This window comes from Lepisosteus platostomus, chromosome 3 (genome assembly GCF_059453375.1).
Source record: "Lepisosteus platostomus isolate fLepPlt1 chromosome 3, fLepPlt1.hap1, whole genome shotgun sequence".
NCBI lineage: Eukaryota > Metazoa > Chordata > Actinopteri > Semionotiformes > Lepisosteidae > Lepisosteus > Lepisosteus platostomus.
The window spans coordinates 3,923,246-3,942,423 of record NC_142613.1 but is presented as its reverse complement, the minus strand read 5'-3'; the positions used below and the strand labels follow the sequence as shown (position 1 = coordinate 3,942,423).

Here is a 19,178-nt window from a genome sequence, read left to right as displayed (position 1 = left end):
GAGTCCAGTCCATTACAATCTTCTCCTACCCTGAGCAATACTGACCAGGCCAATCTACTCTAACCCTGAGCAGGACTGACCAGTCCAGTCCATTACAATCTACTCTAACGCTGAGCAGGACTGACCAGTCCAGTCCATTACAATCTACTCTAACCCTGATCAGGACTGACCAGTCCAGTCCATTACAATCTACTCCTACCCTGATCAGGACTGACCAGTCCAGTCCATTACAATCTACTCCTACCCTGATCAGGACTGACCAGTCCAGTCCATTACAATCTTCTCCTACCCTGATCAGGACTGACCAGTCCAGTCCATTACAATCTACTCCTACCCTGAGCAGGACTGACCAGTCCAGTCCATTACAATCTTCTCCTACCCTGATCAGGACTGACCAGTCCAGTCCATTACAATCTACTCTAACCCTGAGCAGGACTGACCAGTCCAGTCCATTACAATCTACTCCTACCCTGATCAGGACTGACCAGTCCAGTCCATTACAATCTACTCCTACCCTGAGCAGGACTGACCAGTCCAGTCCATTACAATCTTCTACCCTGAGCAGGACTGACCAGTCCAGTCCATTACAATCTACTCCTACCCTGAGCAGAACTGACCAGTCCAGTCCATTACAATCTTCTACCCTTATCAGGACTGACCAGTCCAGTCCATTACAATCTACTCCTACCCTGATCAGAACTGACCAGTCCAGTCCATTACAATCTACTCCTACCCTGATCAGGACTGACCAGTCCAGTCCATTACAATCTACTCCTACCCTGATCAGAACTGACCAGTCCAGTCCATTACAATCTACTCTAACGCTGAGCAGGACTGATCAGTCCAGTCCATTACAATCTACCCCTACCCTGATCAGAACTGACCAGTCCAATCTACTCTAACCCTGAGCAGGACTGACCAGTCCAGTCCAACGTACTCTAACCCTGAGCAGGACTGACCAGTCCAGTCCATTACAATCTACTCATACCCTGAGCAGGACGGGCCAGTAGCCCAGTAGTTCAAACCACTCAAATCCATTCCTTAACGGCCTGTTCCAGATTAACATAACTGAAGCCCGGTCCCCTGACAACAATAAATCAATACCTGCGGTCTGCTTGTCATCGGTTTTTTTCCTCCTCTTCCTCTTATCGACAGATCTCTCCCCCTCCTGTGAAACGCACAAGGACAGAGAGAGGGAGAGGGAGGTAGGAGGCAGAGGAGAAAGAGAGGAAGAATGACTCAAGGATTTGTAAACAGATCAGACAACAGCAGAGTAAACTGCACCAACGGATGTGCAACACAGACACGTGGAGCTCCCACTGGAAAGTCTCGTGTCATCCTAAAATCACCACACACTCTCTCCCACCATCTTCTCTGACCGCCTCTTCCAATTCGGGGTCGCCAAGCAGTAGGAGCCTATCCCAGCAAGCAATGGGCTGAAGGCAGGGTACGTCCTGGACGGGACGCCAGCCCATCACAGGACACACACACACACACTCCCACTTGGCCTGATTTTTCCTGAAGCCAATTCACCTACAAGTATGTAGGGGGGGGTTGAACATGCAAACTCCACACAGACAGCACCCCAGGTCCGGAATCGAACCCGGGGTCGCTGTGCCGCCCCGCTCCAGAAGAAAACTTGACGGGATGGTCGGTGCCCCGCGGCGCAAGAGAGCCTTTCCGACGGCGGCATCTACGTCAGGCCCTGCGCGATGCCTACCCTCTTCCTCCGCCGCCCACCGACACCACCTGCACGTTGAAGCCCCCCCGGCCGCGGACCGGCTTGTTCCCGGCCCACTGGCCCACCACCATGCCCGCGATCTCCAGCTTCCCTCCGTGGGACGGGATGGCCTGGATTCCTGAGAGAGAGAGAGAGAGAGACACACCCCGTGAGTCCCCGGACTTCCCTGCTGCCTCCCGAGGCTCCGTCCTCTCGCCGTGCGGCTGTGGCTCACCTGGGAAGGCCCGAGCCCGGTGCTGGCCGTGGGGGGGCAGGGCCCCCAGGGGGCGCGGGTACAGGGGCACCGGGTAAAAGGGAGGCACCATGGGGGGCATGAAGGGTGGGGGGGGCAGCGGGGGCGGAGGAGGGGGTTGGCGGTTCAGGCTGATGCCCTCCAGGATGGCCTGTCTCATCTTCTCCACACGGGACACCTGCTCCTCCTGTGGACAGAGGGAGTTCACCTGTTACACCTGTCTGACAGGCTTCTTTAACCCTCTTTAACCTGTCCAGCTGGGTTACCTGTCCAGCACTCTCTCTCACCTGTCCAGCACAGATCCCCTTTCTCTAATCCTCTCTCCCACACCTGTCTAGCAAGGATCTCCTCACACATGTCCAGCAGGGCTCCCCTCTCTCTCACCTGCCCCTCACACCTGTCCAGGAGGGCTCCCCTCTCTCACCTGCCCTTCACACCTGTCCAGGAGGGCTCCCCTCTCTCACCTGCCCCTCACACATGTCCAGGAGGGCTCCCCTCTCTCACCTGCCCTTCACACCTGTCCAGGAGGGCTCCCCTCTCTCACCTGCCCCTAACACATGTCCAGGAGGGCTCCCCTCTCTCACCTGCCCTTCACACCTGTCCAGGAGGGCTCCCCTCTCTCTCACCTGCCCCTCACACATGTCCAGGAGGGCTCCCCTCTCTCTCACCTGCCCTTCACACATGTCCAGGAGTGTTCCCCTCTCTCACCTGCCCCTAACACATGTCCAGGAGTGTTCCCCTCTCTCACCTGCCCCTCACACATGTCCAGGAGTGTTCCCCTCTCTCACCTGCCCCTAACATGTCCAGGAGTGTTCCCCTCTCTCACCTGCCCCTAACACATGTCCAGGAGTGTTCCCCTCTCTCACCTGCCCCTAACATGTCCAGGAGTGTTCCCCTCTCTCACCTGCCCCTAACACATGTCCAGGAGTGTTCCCCTCTCTCACCTGCCCCTAACATGTCCAGGAGTGTTCCCCTCTCTCACCTGCCCCTCACACATGTCCAGGAGTGTTCCCCTCTCTCACCTGCCCCTAACATGTCCAGGAGTGTTCCCCTCTCTCACCTGCCCCTAACACATGTCCAGGAGTGTTCCCCTCTCTCACCTGCCCCTCACACATGTCCAGGAGGGCTCCTCTCTCCCTGGTTGCCCGGGCCAGCTTGCTCTGGAAGAGCTTGCCATCGAAGTAGCCCCAGGGGCAGCAGTGGTCCCAGGGGATGGGCTGTCCGCAGGCGTCATTCACAAACAGCGCCGTGTCCACCCCACACATGAACAGAGCAGCCAGCTGGATGCCGCGGGAGTCCAGCTTGTCCACCTGAGGAAGACGGACAGTTGGTACTCAGTGCCGTGGGCTCACCACAGAGCTAGCGAGCGAGAGGCATGGGCGAGGAGGAGAGTCTTTCCTCCCTGACCTTGAGCTCCTGCAGCTGGTCGGGCTCGTACAGCTGACTGGACACAGATTGGGCCAGGAAGGCATCCAGCTCGTGGCGCTGCAGAATGCGGCCGCCCGGCCACTGCATCATATACCTGCACACAGACACGCAGCCGGCTCAGACAGCAATCCACCTGTCCCTGCTCTATCTCCTGTCTGAAACGCCCCCCTCACATGCCCCTCTCCCCTCTGATATACCCCTGCTCCCCCCCCCCACACACAGCCCTGCTCTCTCCTCCCCCCACATACCACTAGTCCCCCCCGATACCCCCACATACCATTGCTTTCTCCTTCTAACTTCCCCCCCATATACCCCTCACCCCCCCAATATACCCCTGCTCCCTACCCCTCATCTCCCCCCCACATACCCCTGCTCCCTCCCCCCACATACCCCTCATCTCCCCCCCCCCACATACCCCTGATCCCCCCAATATACCCCTGCTCCCTACCCCTCATCTCCCCCCCACATACCCCTGCTCCCTCCCCCCACATACCCCTCATCTCCCCCCCCCCACATACCCCTGATCCCCCCAATATACCCCTGCTCCCTACCCCTCATCTCCCCCCCACATACCCCTGCTCCCTCCCCCCACCACATACCCCTCATCTCCCCCCCACATACCCCTCACCCCCCCAATATACCCCTGCTCCCTACCCCTCATCTCCCCCCCACATACCCCTGCTCCCTCCCCCCACCACATACCCCTCATCTCCCCCCCACATACCCCTCACCCCCCCAATATACCCCTGCTCCCTACCCCTCATCTCCCCCCCACATACCCCTGCTCCCTCCCCCCACCACATACCCCTCATCTCCCCCCCACATACCCCTGATCCCCCCAATATACCCCTGCTCCCTACCCCTCATCTCCCCCCCACATACCCCTCACCCCCCCAATATACCCCTCATCTCCCCCCCCACATACCCCTGCTCCCTCCCCCCACATACCCGATTCCCCCGCACACACATCCCCCTCATCTCCCTCCCTCCACCCCCCCCGCTGTACCTCAGCACGCAGCACATCAGCAGCAGGTGGGTGGGCACGTTGGCTGGGTTCAGCATGCCGGGGGTGTCGGAGCGCATGCAGGCCAGGAAGGCCCGCATGCGCCGGTTCTTGTCCTCCACGGCGCGGCCCAGCCACAGGCGGCGCAGGTTGGGGCAGGTCCACTCCCGGAACGCCAGCGCCGGAACCAGCTCTGGGGTCAGGGCCGACTTCACCTTACTAGCAGACCACTCCTTCACAATCACAGGGGGCACTGAGGGGCAGAGACAGAGAGAGACAGGGGTCATCACACTGCACAGAGACAGAGAGAGACAGGGGTCATCACACTGCACAGAGAGAGTGAGACAGGGGTCATCACACTGCACAGAGAGAGTGAGACAGGGGTCATCACACTGCACAGAGAGAGTGAGACAGGGGTCATCACACTGCACAGAGAGAGTGAGACAGGGGTCATCACACTGCACAGAGAGAGTGAGACAGGGGTCATCACACTGCACAGAGAGAGTGAGACAGGGGTCATCACACTGCACAGAGAGAGTGAGACGGGGGTCATCACACTGCACAGAGAGAGAGACGGGGGTCATCACACTGCACAGAGAGAGTGAGACAGGGGTCATCACACTGCACAGAGAGAGTGAGACAGGGGTCATCACACTGCACAGAGAGAGTGAGACAGGGGTCATCACACTGCACAGAGAGAGTGAGACAGGGGTCATCACACTGCACAGAGAGAGTGAGACAGGGGTCATCACACTGCACAGAGAGAGTGAGACAGGGGTCATCACACTGCACAGAGAGAGTGAGACAGGGGTCATCACACTGCACAGAGAGAGAGACAGGGGTCATCACACTGCACAGAGAGAGAGACGAGGGTCATCACACTGCACAGAGAGAGTGAGACAGGGGTCATCACACTGCACAGAGAGAGTGAGACAGGGGTCATCACACTGCACAGAGAGAGTGAGACAGGGGTCATCACACTGCACAGAGAGAGAGACAGGGGTCATCACACTGCACAGAGAGAGTGAGACAGGGGTCATCACACTGCACAGAGAGAGTGAGACAGGGGTCATCACACTGCACAGAGAGAGTGAGACAGGGGTCATCACACTGCACAGAGAGAGTGAGACAGGGGTCATCACAATGCACAGAGAGAGAGACAGGGGTAATCACACTGCACAGAGAGAGAGACAGGGGTAATCACACTGCACAGAGAGAGAGACAGGGGTAATCAAACTGCACAGAGAGAGTGAGACAGGGGTCATCACACTGCACAGAGAGTGAGACAGGGGTCATCACACTGCACAGAGAGTGAGACAGGGGTCATCACACTGCACAGAGAGAGTGAGACAGGGGTCATCACACTGCACAGAGAGAGTGAGACAGGGGTCATCACACTGCACAGAGAGAGAGACGGGGGTCATCACACTGCACAGAGAGAGAGACGGGGGTCATCACACTGCACAGAGAGAGAGACGGGGGTCATCACACTGCACAGAGAGAGACGGGGGTCATCACACTGCACAGAGAGAGAGACAGGGGTAATCACACTGCACAGAGAGAGAGAGACAGGGGTAATCACACTGCTCAGAGAGAGAGACAGGGGTAATCACACTGCACAGAGAGAGAGACAGGGGTAATCACACTGCACAGAGAGAGTGAGACAGGGGTCATCACACTGCACAGAGAGAGTGAGACAGGGGTCATCACACTGCACAGAGAGTGAGACAGGGGTAATCACACTGCACAGAGAGAGTGAGACAGGGGTCATCACACTGCACAGAGAGTGAGACAGGGGTAATCACACTGCACAGAGACAGAGAGAGACAGGGGTCATCACACTGCACAAAGAGAGAGACAGGGGTAATCACACTGCACAGAGAGAGAGACAGGGGTAATCACACTGCTCAGAGAGAGAGACAGGGGTAATCACACTGCTCAGAGAGAGAGACAGGGGTAATCACACTGCACAGAGAGAGAGACAGGGGTAATCACACTGCACAGAGAGAGTGAGACAGGGGTAATCACACTGCACAGAGACAGAGAGAGACAGGGGTCATCACACTGCACAAAGAGAGAGACAGGGGTAATCACACTGCACAGAGAGAGAGACAGGGGTAATCACACTGCTCAGAGAGAGAGACAGGGGTAATCACACTGCTCAGAGAGAGAGACAGGGGTAATCACACTGCACAGAGAGAGAGACAGGGGTAATCACACTGCACAGAGTGAGTGAGACAGGGGTCATCACACTGCACAAAGAGAGAGACAGGGGTAATCACACTGCACAGAGAGAGAGACAGGGGTAATCACACTGCTCAGAGAGAGAGACAGGGGTAATCACACTGCTCAGAGAGAGAGACAGGGGTAATCACACTGCACAGAGAGAGAGACAGGGGTAATCACACTGCACAGAGTGAGTGAGACAGGGGTCATCACACTGCACAGAGAGAGTGAGACAGGGGTCATCACACTGCACAGAGAGAGTGAGACAGGGGTCATCACACTGCACAGAGAGAGAGAGACGGGGGTAATCACACTGCACAGAGAGAGAGAGACGGGGGTAATCACACTGCACAGAGACAGAGAGACGGGGGTAATCACACTGCACAGAGAGAGAGACGGGGGTAATCACACTGCACAGAGAGAGAGACGGGGGTAATCACACTGGACAGAGAGAGAGACGGGGGTAATCACACTGCACAGAGAGAGAGACGGGGGTCATCACACTGCACAGAGAGAGTGAGACGGGGGTCATCACACTGCACAGAGAGAGTGAGACGGGGGTCATCACACTGCACAGAGAGAGACAGGGGTCATCACACTGCACAGAGAGAGTGAGACAGGGGTCATCACACTGCACAGAGAGAGTGAGACAGGGGTCATCACACTGCACAGAGAGAGTGAGACAGGGGTCATCACACTGCACAGAGAGAGAGACAGGGGTCATCACACTGCACAGAGAGAGAGACAGGGGTCATCACACTGCACAGAGAGAGTGAGACAGGGGTCATCACACTGCACAGAGAGAGTGAGACAGGGGTCATCACACTGCACAGAGAGAGTGAGACAGGGGTCATCACACTGCACAGAGAGTGAGACAGGGGTCATCACACTGCACAGAGAGAGTGAGACAGGGGTCATCACACTGCACAGAGAGAGTGAGACAGGGGTCATCACACTGCACAGAGAGAGAGACGGGGGTAATCACACTGCACAGAGAGAGTGAGACAGGGGTAATCACACTGCACAGAGAGAGAGAGACGGGGGTCATCACACTGCACAGAGAGAGTGAGACAGGGGTCATCACACTGCACAGAGAGAGAGAGACGGGGGTAATCACACTGCACAGAGACAGAGAGAGACGGGGGTAATCACACTGCACAGAGAGAGAGACAGGGGTAATCACACTGCACAGAGAGAGAGACGGGGGTAATCACACTGGACAGAGAGAGAGACAGGGGTCATCACACTGCACAGAGAGAGTGAGACAGGGGTCATCACACTGCACAGAGAGAGTGAGACAGGGGTCATCACACTGCACAGAGAGAGTGAGACAGGGGTCATCACACTGCACAGAGAGAGTGAGACAGGGGTCATCACACTGCACAGAGAGAGTGAGACAGGGGTCATCACACTGCACAGAGAGAGTGAGACAGGGGTCATCACACTGCACAGAGAGAGACAGGGGTAATCACACTGCACAGAGAGAGACAGGGGTAATCACACTGCACAGAGAGAGAGACAGGGGTAATCACACTGCACAGAGAGAGTGAGACAGGGGTCATCACACTGCACAGAGAGAGTGAGACAGGGGTCATCACACTGCACAGAGAGAGAGAGACGGGGGTCATCACACTGCACAGAGAGAGAGAGACGGGGGTAATCACACTGCACAGAGAGAGACGAGGGTAATCACACTGCTCAGAGACAGAGAGAGACAGGGGTCATCACACTGCACAGAGAGAGAGACAGGGGTAATCACACTGCACAGAGAGAGTGAGACAGGGGTAATCACACTGCACAGAGAGAGTGAGACAGGGGTAATCACACTGCACAGAGAGAGAGACAGGGGTAATCACACTGCACAGAGAGAGAGACGGGGGTAATCACACTGCACAGAGAGAGAGACGAGGGTAATCACACTGCACAGAGAGAGACGAGGGTAATCACACTGCACAGAGAGAGACGAGGGTAATCACACTGCACAGAGAGAGTGAGACAGGGGTAATCACACTGCACAGAGAGAGAGACGGGGGTAATCACACTGCACAGAGAGAGAGACGAGGGTAATCACACTGCACAGAGAGAGAGACGAGGGTAATCACACTGCACAGAGAGAGTGAGACAGGGGTAATCACATTGCACAGAGAGAGAGACGGGGGTAATCACACTGCACAGAGAGAGTGAGACAGGGGTAATCACACTGCACAGAGAGAGTGAGACAGGGGTAATCACACTGCACAGAGAGAGACGCAGGTAATCACACTGGACAGAGAGAGTTATCATTACTTTCATTTGCTTTGGCAACACTGATTGTACCCATCGGTCATGATAATAAAGCACCTTGAACTGAATTGAGAGAGAGAGGGGGGTAATCACACCTTGCACAGAAACAGGGGGAGGGTGGGGTAATCACACCGTGCACAGAAACAGGGGGAGGGTGGGGTAATCACACCGTGCACAGAAACAGGGGGAGGGTGGGGTAATCAATTCAATTCAATTAATCAATTCAAGGTGCTTTATTAGCATGACCGATGGGTACGATGTGTGCAGGGCGGACCGTACCCTCCAGGGGGACCCTCTTCCGCAGGGCCAGCCTCTCCAGCCGGCGCTGGGTCTCGGCCAGACTGAAGAGCACGCCGTAGGCGTACTGGCGCGCCGAGCGGAACAGCAGTGCGGCGGGCGGCAGGTCGGGGTTGCACTCGTCCTCGATGCACACCGGGATCTTCATCTCCCCCTGAGAGAGGCAGAGGGCAGGGGCGCGGGGCGTCACTGGAGCACGGGCACACCTCAGGGCGTCTCAGCGATTCGGGAGGACTTGGGGTACAGTCAGTCCCCGGGTCAGTGTGGGGTAGACGTAGGGGTACAGTCAGTCGCTGGGTCAGTGTGGGGTAGACGTAGGGGTACAGTCAGTCGCTGGGTCAGTGTGTGGTAGATGTAGGGGTACAGTACCTTGGTCAGTATGTGGTAGATGTAGGGGTACAGTCAGTCGCTGGGTCAGTGTGTGGTAGATGTAGGGGTACAGTACCTTGGTCAGTATGTGGTAGATGTAGGGGTACAGTCACTCACTGGGTCAGTGTGTGGTAGATGTAGGGGTACAGTACCTTGGTCAGTGTGTGGTAGATGTAGGGGTACAGTACCTTGGTCAGTGTGTGGTAGATGTAGGGGTACAGTCACTCACTGGGTCAGTGTGTGGTAGATGTTGGGGTACAGTACCTTGGTCAGTGTGTGGTAGATGTAGGGGTACAGTCGCTGGGTCAGTGTGTGGTAGATGTAGGGGTACAGTCGCTGGGTCAGTGTGTGGTAGATGTAGGGGTACAGTCGCTGGGTCAGTATGTGGTAGATGTAGGGGTACAGTCGCTGGGTCAGTGTGTGGTAGATGTAGGGGTACAGTACCTTGGTCAGTGTGTGGTAGATGTAGGGGTACAGTCAGTCGCTGGGTCAGTGTGTGGTAGATGTAGGGGTACAGTACCTTGGTCAGTATGTGGTAGATGTAGGGGTACAGTCACTCACTGGGTCAGTGTGTGGTAGATGTAGGGGTACAGTACCTTGGTCAGTGTGTGGTAGATGTAGGGGTACAGTCAGTCGCTGGGTCAGTGTGTGGTAGATGTAGGGTACAGTACCTTGGTCAGTATGTGGTAGGTGTAGGGGTACAGTCAGTCGCTGGGTCAGTGTGTGGTAGATGTAGGGGTACAGTACCTTGGTCAGTATGTGGTAGATGTAGGGGTACAGTCGCTGGGTCAGTGTGTGGTAGATGTAGGGGTACAGTACCTTGGTCAGTGTGTGGTAGATGTAGGGGTACAGTCAGTCCCCGGGTCAATATGTGGTAGATGTAGGGGTACAGTACCTTGGTCAGTGTGTGGTAGATGTAGGGGTACAGTACCTTGGTCAGTGTGTGGTAGATGTAGGGGTACAGTACCTTGGTCAGTGTGTGGTAGATGTAGGGGTACAGTACCTTGGTCAGTATGTGGTAGATGTAGGGGTACATCAGACCCCGGCGGTGTCGGTGTTCTGCAACCCGAAGCACCTCAGCGACAACCTGGGGCAGAGGGGGCGTGGTGATGTCCATGTGAGTCCGCGTTGCCATGGAGAGGAGGGACGGGATATGTGAGCTTCCGTTTCCCTGGAGACCGTCGCCAACTCCGCCCCCTCCTCCGTCCCCTTTCCCCCCCTCCTCCCATCCTCCCTTGGGGCGCGACTTGTCCGGAACGTGGCTGAGAGAGGGAAACGGGAAAACGGGAGACCACAGGTCAGCGGTGCGGCTCGGCCACGGCGGTCCCGCGGTCCGGGAAGGAAGGAGACGGGAGAAGGGAGGACTCTTACTTGGCGCTGGCTTCGTTCTGCTCCTCCCCGTCGGAGGAGGAGGAGGGAGAGGAGCCGGGGGCAGAGGGGGGGCCGGGAGGAGCCGGCACGTGGTGGTTGGGATGTCGGGGGCCGTGGCCCTGGGGGCCGCCCCCGGAGGAGCCGTCGTAGGGAGCTGACCAATCGGAGAAGGCGGCCTTCGCCAGCGAGTCGTTGCAGTCCTGCATGGGGGGCGGGGCCTGGAACAGGAGGGCGGGGCCGGGGCCGGAGCCGCCAGGGTAAGAGCCGCTGGGATAGGCTGGCTTCCCTGTCACCTGAGGGGGATACTGAGGGGAAGGGACGGACAACAGAGAGCAGCCAGGAAGAGATGGAGAGACATTAACACATTTTAAATATGCACAGCACACTACAATACTTCTGAGCCCCTTACTGTAACAGACTGTTCTACTGTACTGGGACTGTAGCTCCTACTGTAACAGAACTGTTCTACTGTACTGGGACTGTAGCCCCTATTGTAACAGGACTGGTCTACTGTACTGGGACTGTAGCCCCTATTGTAACAGGACTGTTCCACTGTACTGGGACTGTAGCTCCTATTGTAACAGACTGTTCTACTGTACTGGGACTGTAGCTCCTGTTGTAACAGGACTGTTCTACTGTACTGGGACTGTAGCCCCTATTGTAACAGACTGTTCTACTGTACTGGGACTGTAGCTCCTATTGTAACAGACTGTTCTACTGTACTGGGACTGTAGCTCCTATTGTAACAGACTGTTCTACTGTACTGGGACTGTAGCTCCTATTGTAACAGACTGTTCTACTGTACTGGGACTGTAGCTCCTATTGTAACAGACTGTTCTACTGTACTGGGACTGTAGCTCCTGTTGTAACAGGACTGTTCTACTGTACTGGGACTGTAGCCCCTATTGTAACAGACTGTTCTACTGTACTGGGACTGTAGCTCCTATTGTAACAGACTGTTCTACTGTACTGGGACTGTAGTTCCTATTGTAACAGGACTGTTCTACTGTACTGGGACTGTAGTCTCTGTTGTAACAGGCCTATGTGATTATGTGGACTTACCAGTGGTTTGCCTGGCTGCAGCGCCCCCATGTGGCTGTGTGGGCCTGGAGGACCTCCATACTGCCCTGGCCCAAAGCTTGGAACTGGAGGGAGATAGGCAAGGGGAGGCAGGTGATATTTCACCAGTGTATAACGAGGTCCTCTCCAGAGAAAGAAATAGGGAGAATGAGGGAGGAGAGAGAGAGAAAGGAGGGGGAGTGAGAGGAGAGAGATGAGGAAGGAGGGAGGAGTGAGGAAGAAGGGGGAGTGAGAGGAGAGAGATGAGGAAGGAGGGAGGAGAGAGATGAGGAAGGAGGGAGGAGAGAGATGAGGAAGGAGGGAGGAGAGAGAGGAGAGAGAAGAGGAACGAAGGAGGAGAGAGAAGAGGAACGAGGGAGGAGAGAGAGAGAAAGGAGGGAGGAGAGAGAGAAGAGGAAGGAGGGAGGAGAGAGAGAAAGGAGGGGGAGTGAGAGGAGAGAGAAGAGGAAGGAGGGAGGAGAGAGAGAAAGGAGGGGGAGTGAGAGGAGAGAGAAGAGGAAGGAGGGAGGAGAGAGAGAGAGAGATCAGAGGACTGCTGCTGCACTCACTGAGATAGGGCGACGGTCCCATGGCCAGGGCTCGGGGCTTACTGGCTGCGGAGAAATACTCCACTGCTTTCTTGAAGCGCTCCACCTTGTCCTCCATCCGAGACTGCGAGAGAGAGAGCGAGGGGTTAATACAGCCGACACCCCGCAGGTCAGGGGGTCGAACCGGCGGCCCCAGACCGCCACACCCCGCGGCCCCGCCGGTGACACCGGCTCGCTCCTCCGAACTCACCAGGCACAGGCACCCGGGCTCTCGGCAGCCCGTTAGGAAGAGTTTCATTCATCTGTGCCAGCGCTGTGCTGAAACTCGCGTGTCATCGCAGCCCCCATCTACCCCCCCAGCGTCCTTGGGTAAAAACCCCTTCAGGCCCTGTAGCTCATGGGGCAGCTGGACCCCCCCCGGAGAGACAGGAGGACAAAAGACACTGCGATCTGCACGATCTGGGAGACGTCACCTGCGACTGCTTGAAGACGTCTCTAGCCACAGCGTCCAGGTTGCTGAGGTCCTTGATGGAGCTGACGTACTCGGACACGGCCTTGATGACCACCTCGCAGGGGGGCAGCACCAGCTGGTGAGCGCGCACCTGGGGGGCAGGGAGAACCGCTCGGGTTTATTCCTGGAGGTTACAGCACACTGGAGCCTCCCCAGCCTTCCCGGCGCGCGCGGCACAACGACCGGGTCTAAAACAAACAGCACAAACTCCGCGCAGAACACCGCTTGTTGTCAAGCAGAACGCAGAGGGCCTCTTCAACCACTTCCCCTCCTTGACTGGGAATTCAATGTGAAACCGAGGCTCGTCTGCTCAGACAGAACCGTTTGATATCTGGTGGAACGCTGCGAGGAGCTCCAGAAGACTCCGGAGCCACGGTGCTCAAACACGACCTGCCCCAATTCCCGCCGCAAGCAGAGCTGATCTCCCTACTGCCAGAGGGGAGACGCAGAGACAGAGGTGCACCTTCTGCTGCTCTGGAACACATACTCTGGGATTAGACCAGCAGTTCCTAACTTGGGGTGCGAGACATAAGCCAGACGTTTTGAACAGCTGAAACACTGAGAACACAGACTAAGCATGTGCATGTGAGTACAACTACTTTGGGTCATCAGACTTTGTTGTTTTAAGCTACACATCAAAAATGAAGTATTTTTTCACGTGTTCTTAATTTTACCGTGAAATGCTAATAAATAATTCTCTCTCTCTCATTCTAAAGTTATGATGTGTCTTAGGTTTAGGTTTCATCAACGGGTCTTGATAAGACGTCTGAGAAGACATTTTCAGACCCAAAGGGGTGCAGCTGCTGTACAGGTTAAGAACCCCTGGATTAGACAAACTTCCCTAAAATAACACATCTTAATTCCAGAATTCCCACACCTGCCAGAATCAGAGCTGCTCCCAATCCTAATGGGGGAGGAAAGAAGGGGAGAGAGCAGAGAGGCACCGGGACCCAGAATTGACGAGCCTGAGGCAGCGCACACGCCTGCTCGAGGCAGGATTCCCCACATGGCAGCGTGTGATTGGCTGAGTGCGCCTTGGTGGCAGCAGTGGGATCATTCCGGGCCAATGAGAGATGCGAGCCGCGACTTGTCGGGAGACTTCAAGTATGCAGTGACGTCAGCGGAGCGGCCGTGAGAGAGGGGGGGGCGCAGGTCCGTACCTTGAGGGAGGCCAGTGGGTGCTCTGGGCCCAGCAGGCTCCAGTGAAAGGCAGCCAGGTCCTCGTCAGGCAGAATGTGGTTCCCTGACAGACAGGAAGGCACCGCAGGGAGACAGAAGCACAGTCAGGTGTGTGTGAGACTCATCCCTGTCTCCCACTCGCCACTATCCCCTACCATCCTCCACCTTCCCGCTGCTCGTACCCGCATCACGATTTCTCCAGCCCTGCCTGCCCCCACCTTGCTACTCCTTCACCTCTCCCAACCCCTGCCCACACCCCCTCCACCCCCACCTACCACCTGCTCAAAATACACCCCCCACACCACCTGCTCAAAATACACCCCCCCACCTACCACCTGCTCAAAATACACCCCCCACCAACCACCTGCTCAAAATACACCCCCCCACCTATCACCTGCTCAAAATACACCCCCCACCTATCACCTGCTCAAAATACACCCCCCACCTACCACCTGCTCAAAATACACCCCCCACCTACCACCTGCTCAAAATACACCCCCCCACCTATCACCTGCTCAAAATACACCCCCCACCTACCACCTGCTCAAAATACACCCCCCCACCTACCACCTGCTCAAAATACACCCCCCCACCTACCACCTGCTCAAAATACACCCCCCACCTACCACCTGCTCAAAATACACCCCCCCACCTACCACCTGCTCAAAATACACCCCCCCACCTACCACCTGCTCAAAATACACCCCCCACCTACCACCTGCTCAAAATACACCCCCCCACCTACCACCTGCTCAAAATACACCCCCCCACCTACCACCTGCTCAAAATACACCCCCCCACCTACCACCTGCTCAAAATACACCCCCCACCTACCACCTGCTCAAAATACACCCCCCCACCTACCACCTGCTCAAAATACACCCCCCACACCTATCACCTGCTCAAAATACACCCCCCCACCTATCACCTGCTCAAAATACACCCCCCACCTACCACCTGCTCAAAATACACCCCCCCACCTACCACCTGCTCAAAATACACCCCCCACCAACCACCTGCTCAAAATACACCCCCCACACCTATCACCTGCTCAAAATACAGCCCCCACCTACCACCTGCTCAAAATACACCCCCCCACCTATCACCTGCTCAAAATACACCCCCCCCACCTATCACCTGCTCAAAATACACCCCCCACCTACCACCTGCTCAAAATACACCCCCCACCTATCACCTGCTCAAAATACACCCCCCACACCTATCACCTGCTGAAAATACACCCCCCCACACCTATCACCTGCTGAAAATACACCCCCCCACCTATCACCTGCTCAAAATACACCCCCCCACACACACCCCCACCTGTCACCTCATCAAAACAGCCCCCCCGCCTCACACGCCCCCCCTCACCCAGCAGGGCGGCGAAGGCAGGGAAGTGCACGGGCTTCAGGCCCAGCTGCCGGGCCACCTCGGGCAGCAGGTACTGGTTAGTGGTCAGGTTCTTGCCATTCCAGCTGAGCTTGAGGGCGTGGGAGCTGAAGTAGGCCGGGATGTTGCAGAGGGCGTACTCCGAGTCGTGGGCAATCAGGCCCTGGAAGCCGCAGTCGCGGTACAGGCTGATCACCTCCTGGTGGTGATCCTCCAGTGTCTGCACCACCTGGGAACAACAGGGTGGGAGAGAGAACGGCCCTGTTACAGTAGGGGCTACAGTCCCAGTACAGTGGAACAGTCCTGTTACAATAGGGGCTACAGTCCCAGTACAGTAGAACAGTCCTGTTACAATAGGGGCTACAGTCCCAGTACAGTAGAACATCCTGTTACAATAGGGGCTACAGTCCCAGTACAGTAGAACAGTCCCGTTACAATAGGGGCTACAGTCCCAGTACAGTAGAACAGTCCCGTTACAATAGGAGCTACAGTCCCAGTACAGTAGAACAGTCCCGTTACACTAGGAGCTACAGTCCCAGTACAGTAGAACAGTCCCGTTACACTAGGAGCTACAGTCCCAGTACAGTAGAACAGTCCCGTTACAATAGGAGCTACAGTCCCAGTACAGTAGAACAGTCCCGTTACAATAGGAGCTACAGTCCCAGTACAGTAGAACAGTCCTGTTACAGTAGGAGCTACAGTCCCAGTACAGTACAACAGTCCTGTTACAATAGGAGCTACAGTCCCAGTACAGTAGAACAGTCCTGTTACAATAGGGGCTACAGTCCCAGTACAGTAGAACAGTCTGTTACAATAGGAGCTACAGTCCCAGTACAGTAGAACAGTCCTGTTACAGTAGGAGCTACAGTCCCAGTACAGTAGAACAGTCTGTTACAATAGGAGCTACAGTCCCAGTACAGTAGAACAGTCCTGTTACAGTAGGAGCAAGAGTCAGAGTATTATAATATATTATTAATAAAGCACCGTTTCAAACCCTAGGATGCCAAAAATAAAGAAGAAATGAAACATACAAAACAATAAATAAAGCTAAAACATGGACATAAAGGACAAACTGCAGGGCAAAGAGAAATAAACCCTAGTAAAAAGTTAAGTTTACAGAAGAGTCAAAGAACTCTGGTCTTGAGAAGTTGGAGAAAGGGGCGTTTCACAACGCAGGAGCAGGGAGGCCACCGGTCGTCCGAGATTTAGCCCCGGGTACGATGCGCAGACGCCAACCTCGGCTGACCAGCGCCTCCAGGGCAGACTGTAAACACGCAGGAGCCCAGAGCTGTGTGACAAAGCCCAATCTACTCAAAGAGTCTTCAAAGTCAGGGACAGGATCTTGTATGGAGTACGTGACTCCACAGGCAAGCAGTGAAGACGTTCGAGTGCAGGGGTGATAGGCAGCCGGGGTCTGGCGTGACCCAGCAGTCTGGCTGCAGAGTTTCAGACATATAGCAACTTCTGGAGGAGGGTTTTGAGGAGCCCATAGAGCTCAGAGCTGCAGAAACCAAGCCATGGTGATCCTGATGTCATAAATGCACGAGTCGGGCACTCAGCGTCGGACATTGGAGGAAACCGCCTCATGCGGGCGACATTTCCACAGCGGGGAAAAAAAAAAACCCCAACACGTCTCAGTCGCATTTTTCCACCTGGGGCTCAGAGGACGGGACGGATCAAGTGTGGCTCCCAGATCCCTCGGTGTGAAGCTCCCCGTTACAGGCAGGGCTGGGGGGAGCTGTACGATTACCCCCCGAGCCGATCAACTACCCCTCCAGCACAGAAACCCGCCCCGCCAGACGCTCCTCGGACTTGCTCTCGTCCACTCCTGACGACCGACACGGATAAAACCGCGCAGCCGCTCGACAGCTCCTCCCACCGCAAGCAAACCCGAGGCCGAATATGGGAGGAGGAGGAGGAGGAGGGAGCGAACCGACTAATCGATTCATCGACCGGTCGATTATCGGGAGGGCGGGTGTCGACTGCTTTTAAAAGCCCATTACCGCGACCCCCGACTCGGGCGGTCCACACCTGAATCTGTCGGGCCGGGCCGGTTCGGTTCGTAACAACAAAAACGGGAAACCCGAGTGGATCCAAAGCAGCAAAGTCGGGCACCGTGTCGGGTGCGAGTCCCTCCTACGGAACAGATGCCATTAACGCCACCGGCGATGTCACTCGCTTAACGACACGAATTACCTCCCGCGCCCCCCCCAGCCAAGAGACGATCGCCAACGCCCCCCCCCCCAAGAACCAGCACGACTGTCGGGACTCCCGGGGCCGCCAGCAGGCCGGTCCCCTCCCGCCGCTCCTCCCGGTACCGTCACGCCGGCGTCAGTCCGACCCCGCGGCCCGGCCCGGCCCGGCCCCGGCACTCACCCGCACTCGGTAGCGCAGCATGGCCAGGCGGATGCAGTGGCTGAGGCAGGCCGGCGGCAGGAACCAGGCGCGGGGCGGCGGGGTTCCCTTGCTGGCGACGTGGTTGACGATGAGCTGGGCGGTCTGGCGCTGCCCCTGGGCCCGGCGCGCCCACTCCGGCCAGCGGTCCTTGCCCAGGGTGCCGTTGAAGATGACCACCAGCTCCAGGCCGCCCTGGTAGAGGCAGGCCTGGGACAGGGCCGCCAGGTAGCCCAGCATGGCGTTCCACTCGCCGCCGCACACCCAGTCCGTCTGGTAGCCGCCGTACAGGCGCTGAAGCCCGGAGTCCGCGTCGATCAGGATGCGGGCCGGCGGAGGCGGGTGAGCGGCCGGCGCGCCCAGCGAGGCCGGGTGCGGGTAGTGTAGGGGCTGCTGCCGGGCGGCGGTGCGGGCGAGTTTCAGCAAATCCACGGGCACCGCCGCCCCCGGGCACCTCTTCTCCAAGTACTCCTGAAACCCCTGGACTCCCATCGCGGTCGTGGAGCCGCCGGATCTGCCCCCCTCCCTCGCCCCCGTGCCCCCCTCCTTCCTCGCCCGGGACGTCGACGCTACAACCAGGCGCTGCTCCCCCCGACCAGCGGCCGGCGTCAACCCTCGGGTCCCGGAGACGAGAAGACCCCGCTGCCCAAGTCCTCGGTCCTCAAATAAAAGTCCGCGTTTCAGACGTGCACATGAGAGGAAAAAAGACAGTTAACCGTCGTGGCTGTTGTTTTCGTGGAAAAATTACAGTTAAAACCCTTGTTTGGCTTGATCCAGCTGTCCATTTAGTTGTTGTTTTTTTCTTCAATGCAGGACTAGTTAGGGGCTTTGCTAAATATTTTTTAAACCAACCCCCCCACCCCCCCCAAAAAAAAAACCCAGCGATCCTGTCGATAACGACGGTGTGATTAATATTGGTAACTGGGTCAGCGCCGGAGATACGCGGTCGGAGAGGAGTACAGGATCTGGAATGAATGGTTCCCCCCCTTCCCACCCCCGGGAAAAAAAATAAAAATAAAAAATAAACAAAATAAAATAAAAAACGGCTTCTTCCCCCCCCCTCTTTTCTCCCCCTTTCAGAAATTCATGTTGTTAAATTCTTCATGCAACGTCCGCCATGTTGTGGTTCCCAGGCGCTAGGGGGAGGG

General features: G+C 56.5%; 1 protein-coding gene across 1 annotated transcript in view; it reads right to left on the bottom strand.

Annotated features, from left to right (window-relative positions):
* Positions 1 to 19,178, bottom strand: part of fam120c (family with sequence similarity 120 member C) — a 27,171-nt gene extending 7,993 nt beyond the window's left edge. Inside the window, exons 1-15 of the mRNA XM_088623960.1 lie at positions 18,013 to 19,178; positions 15,619 to 15,865; positions 14,229 to 14,311; positions 13,031 to 13,159; positions 12,579 to 12,681; positions 12,013 to 12,095; positions 10,951 to 11,255; positions 10,583 to 10,841; positions 9,193 to 9,364; positions 4,408 to 4,657; positions 3,381 to 3,495; positions 3,074 to 3,283; positions 1,956 to 2,160; positions 1,721 to 1,859; positions 1,105 to 1,168 (exon numbers count right to left, since the gene is read on the bottom strand). Of these exons, the coding sequence (XP_088480086.1) occupies positions 1,105 to 1,168; positions 1,721 to 1,859; positions 1,956 to 2,160; positions 3,074 to 3,283; positions 3,381 to 3,495; positions 4,408 to 4,657; positions 9,193 to 9,364; positions 10,583 to 10,841; positions 10,951 to 11,255; positions 12,013 to 12,095; positions 12,579 to 12,681; positions 13,031 to 13,159; positions 14,229 to 14,311; positions 15,619 to 15,865; positions 18,013 to 18,522 (2,874 nt within the window). The 5' untranslated portion in view covers positions 18,523 to 19,178. The remainder of the gene's footprint in view (positions 1 to 1,104; positions 1,169 to 1,720; positions 1,860 to 1,955; positions 2,161 to 3,073; positions 3,284 to 3,380; positions 3,496 to 4,407; positions 4,658 to 9,192; positions 9,365 to 10,582; positions 10,842 to 10,950; positions 11,256 to 12,012; positions 12,096 to 12,578; positions 12,682 to 13,030; positions 13,160 to 14,228; positions 14,312 to 15,618; positions 15,866 to 18,012) is intronic.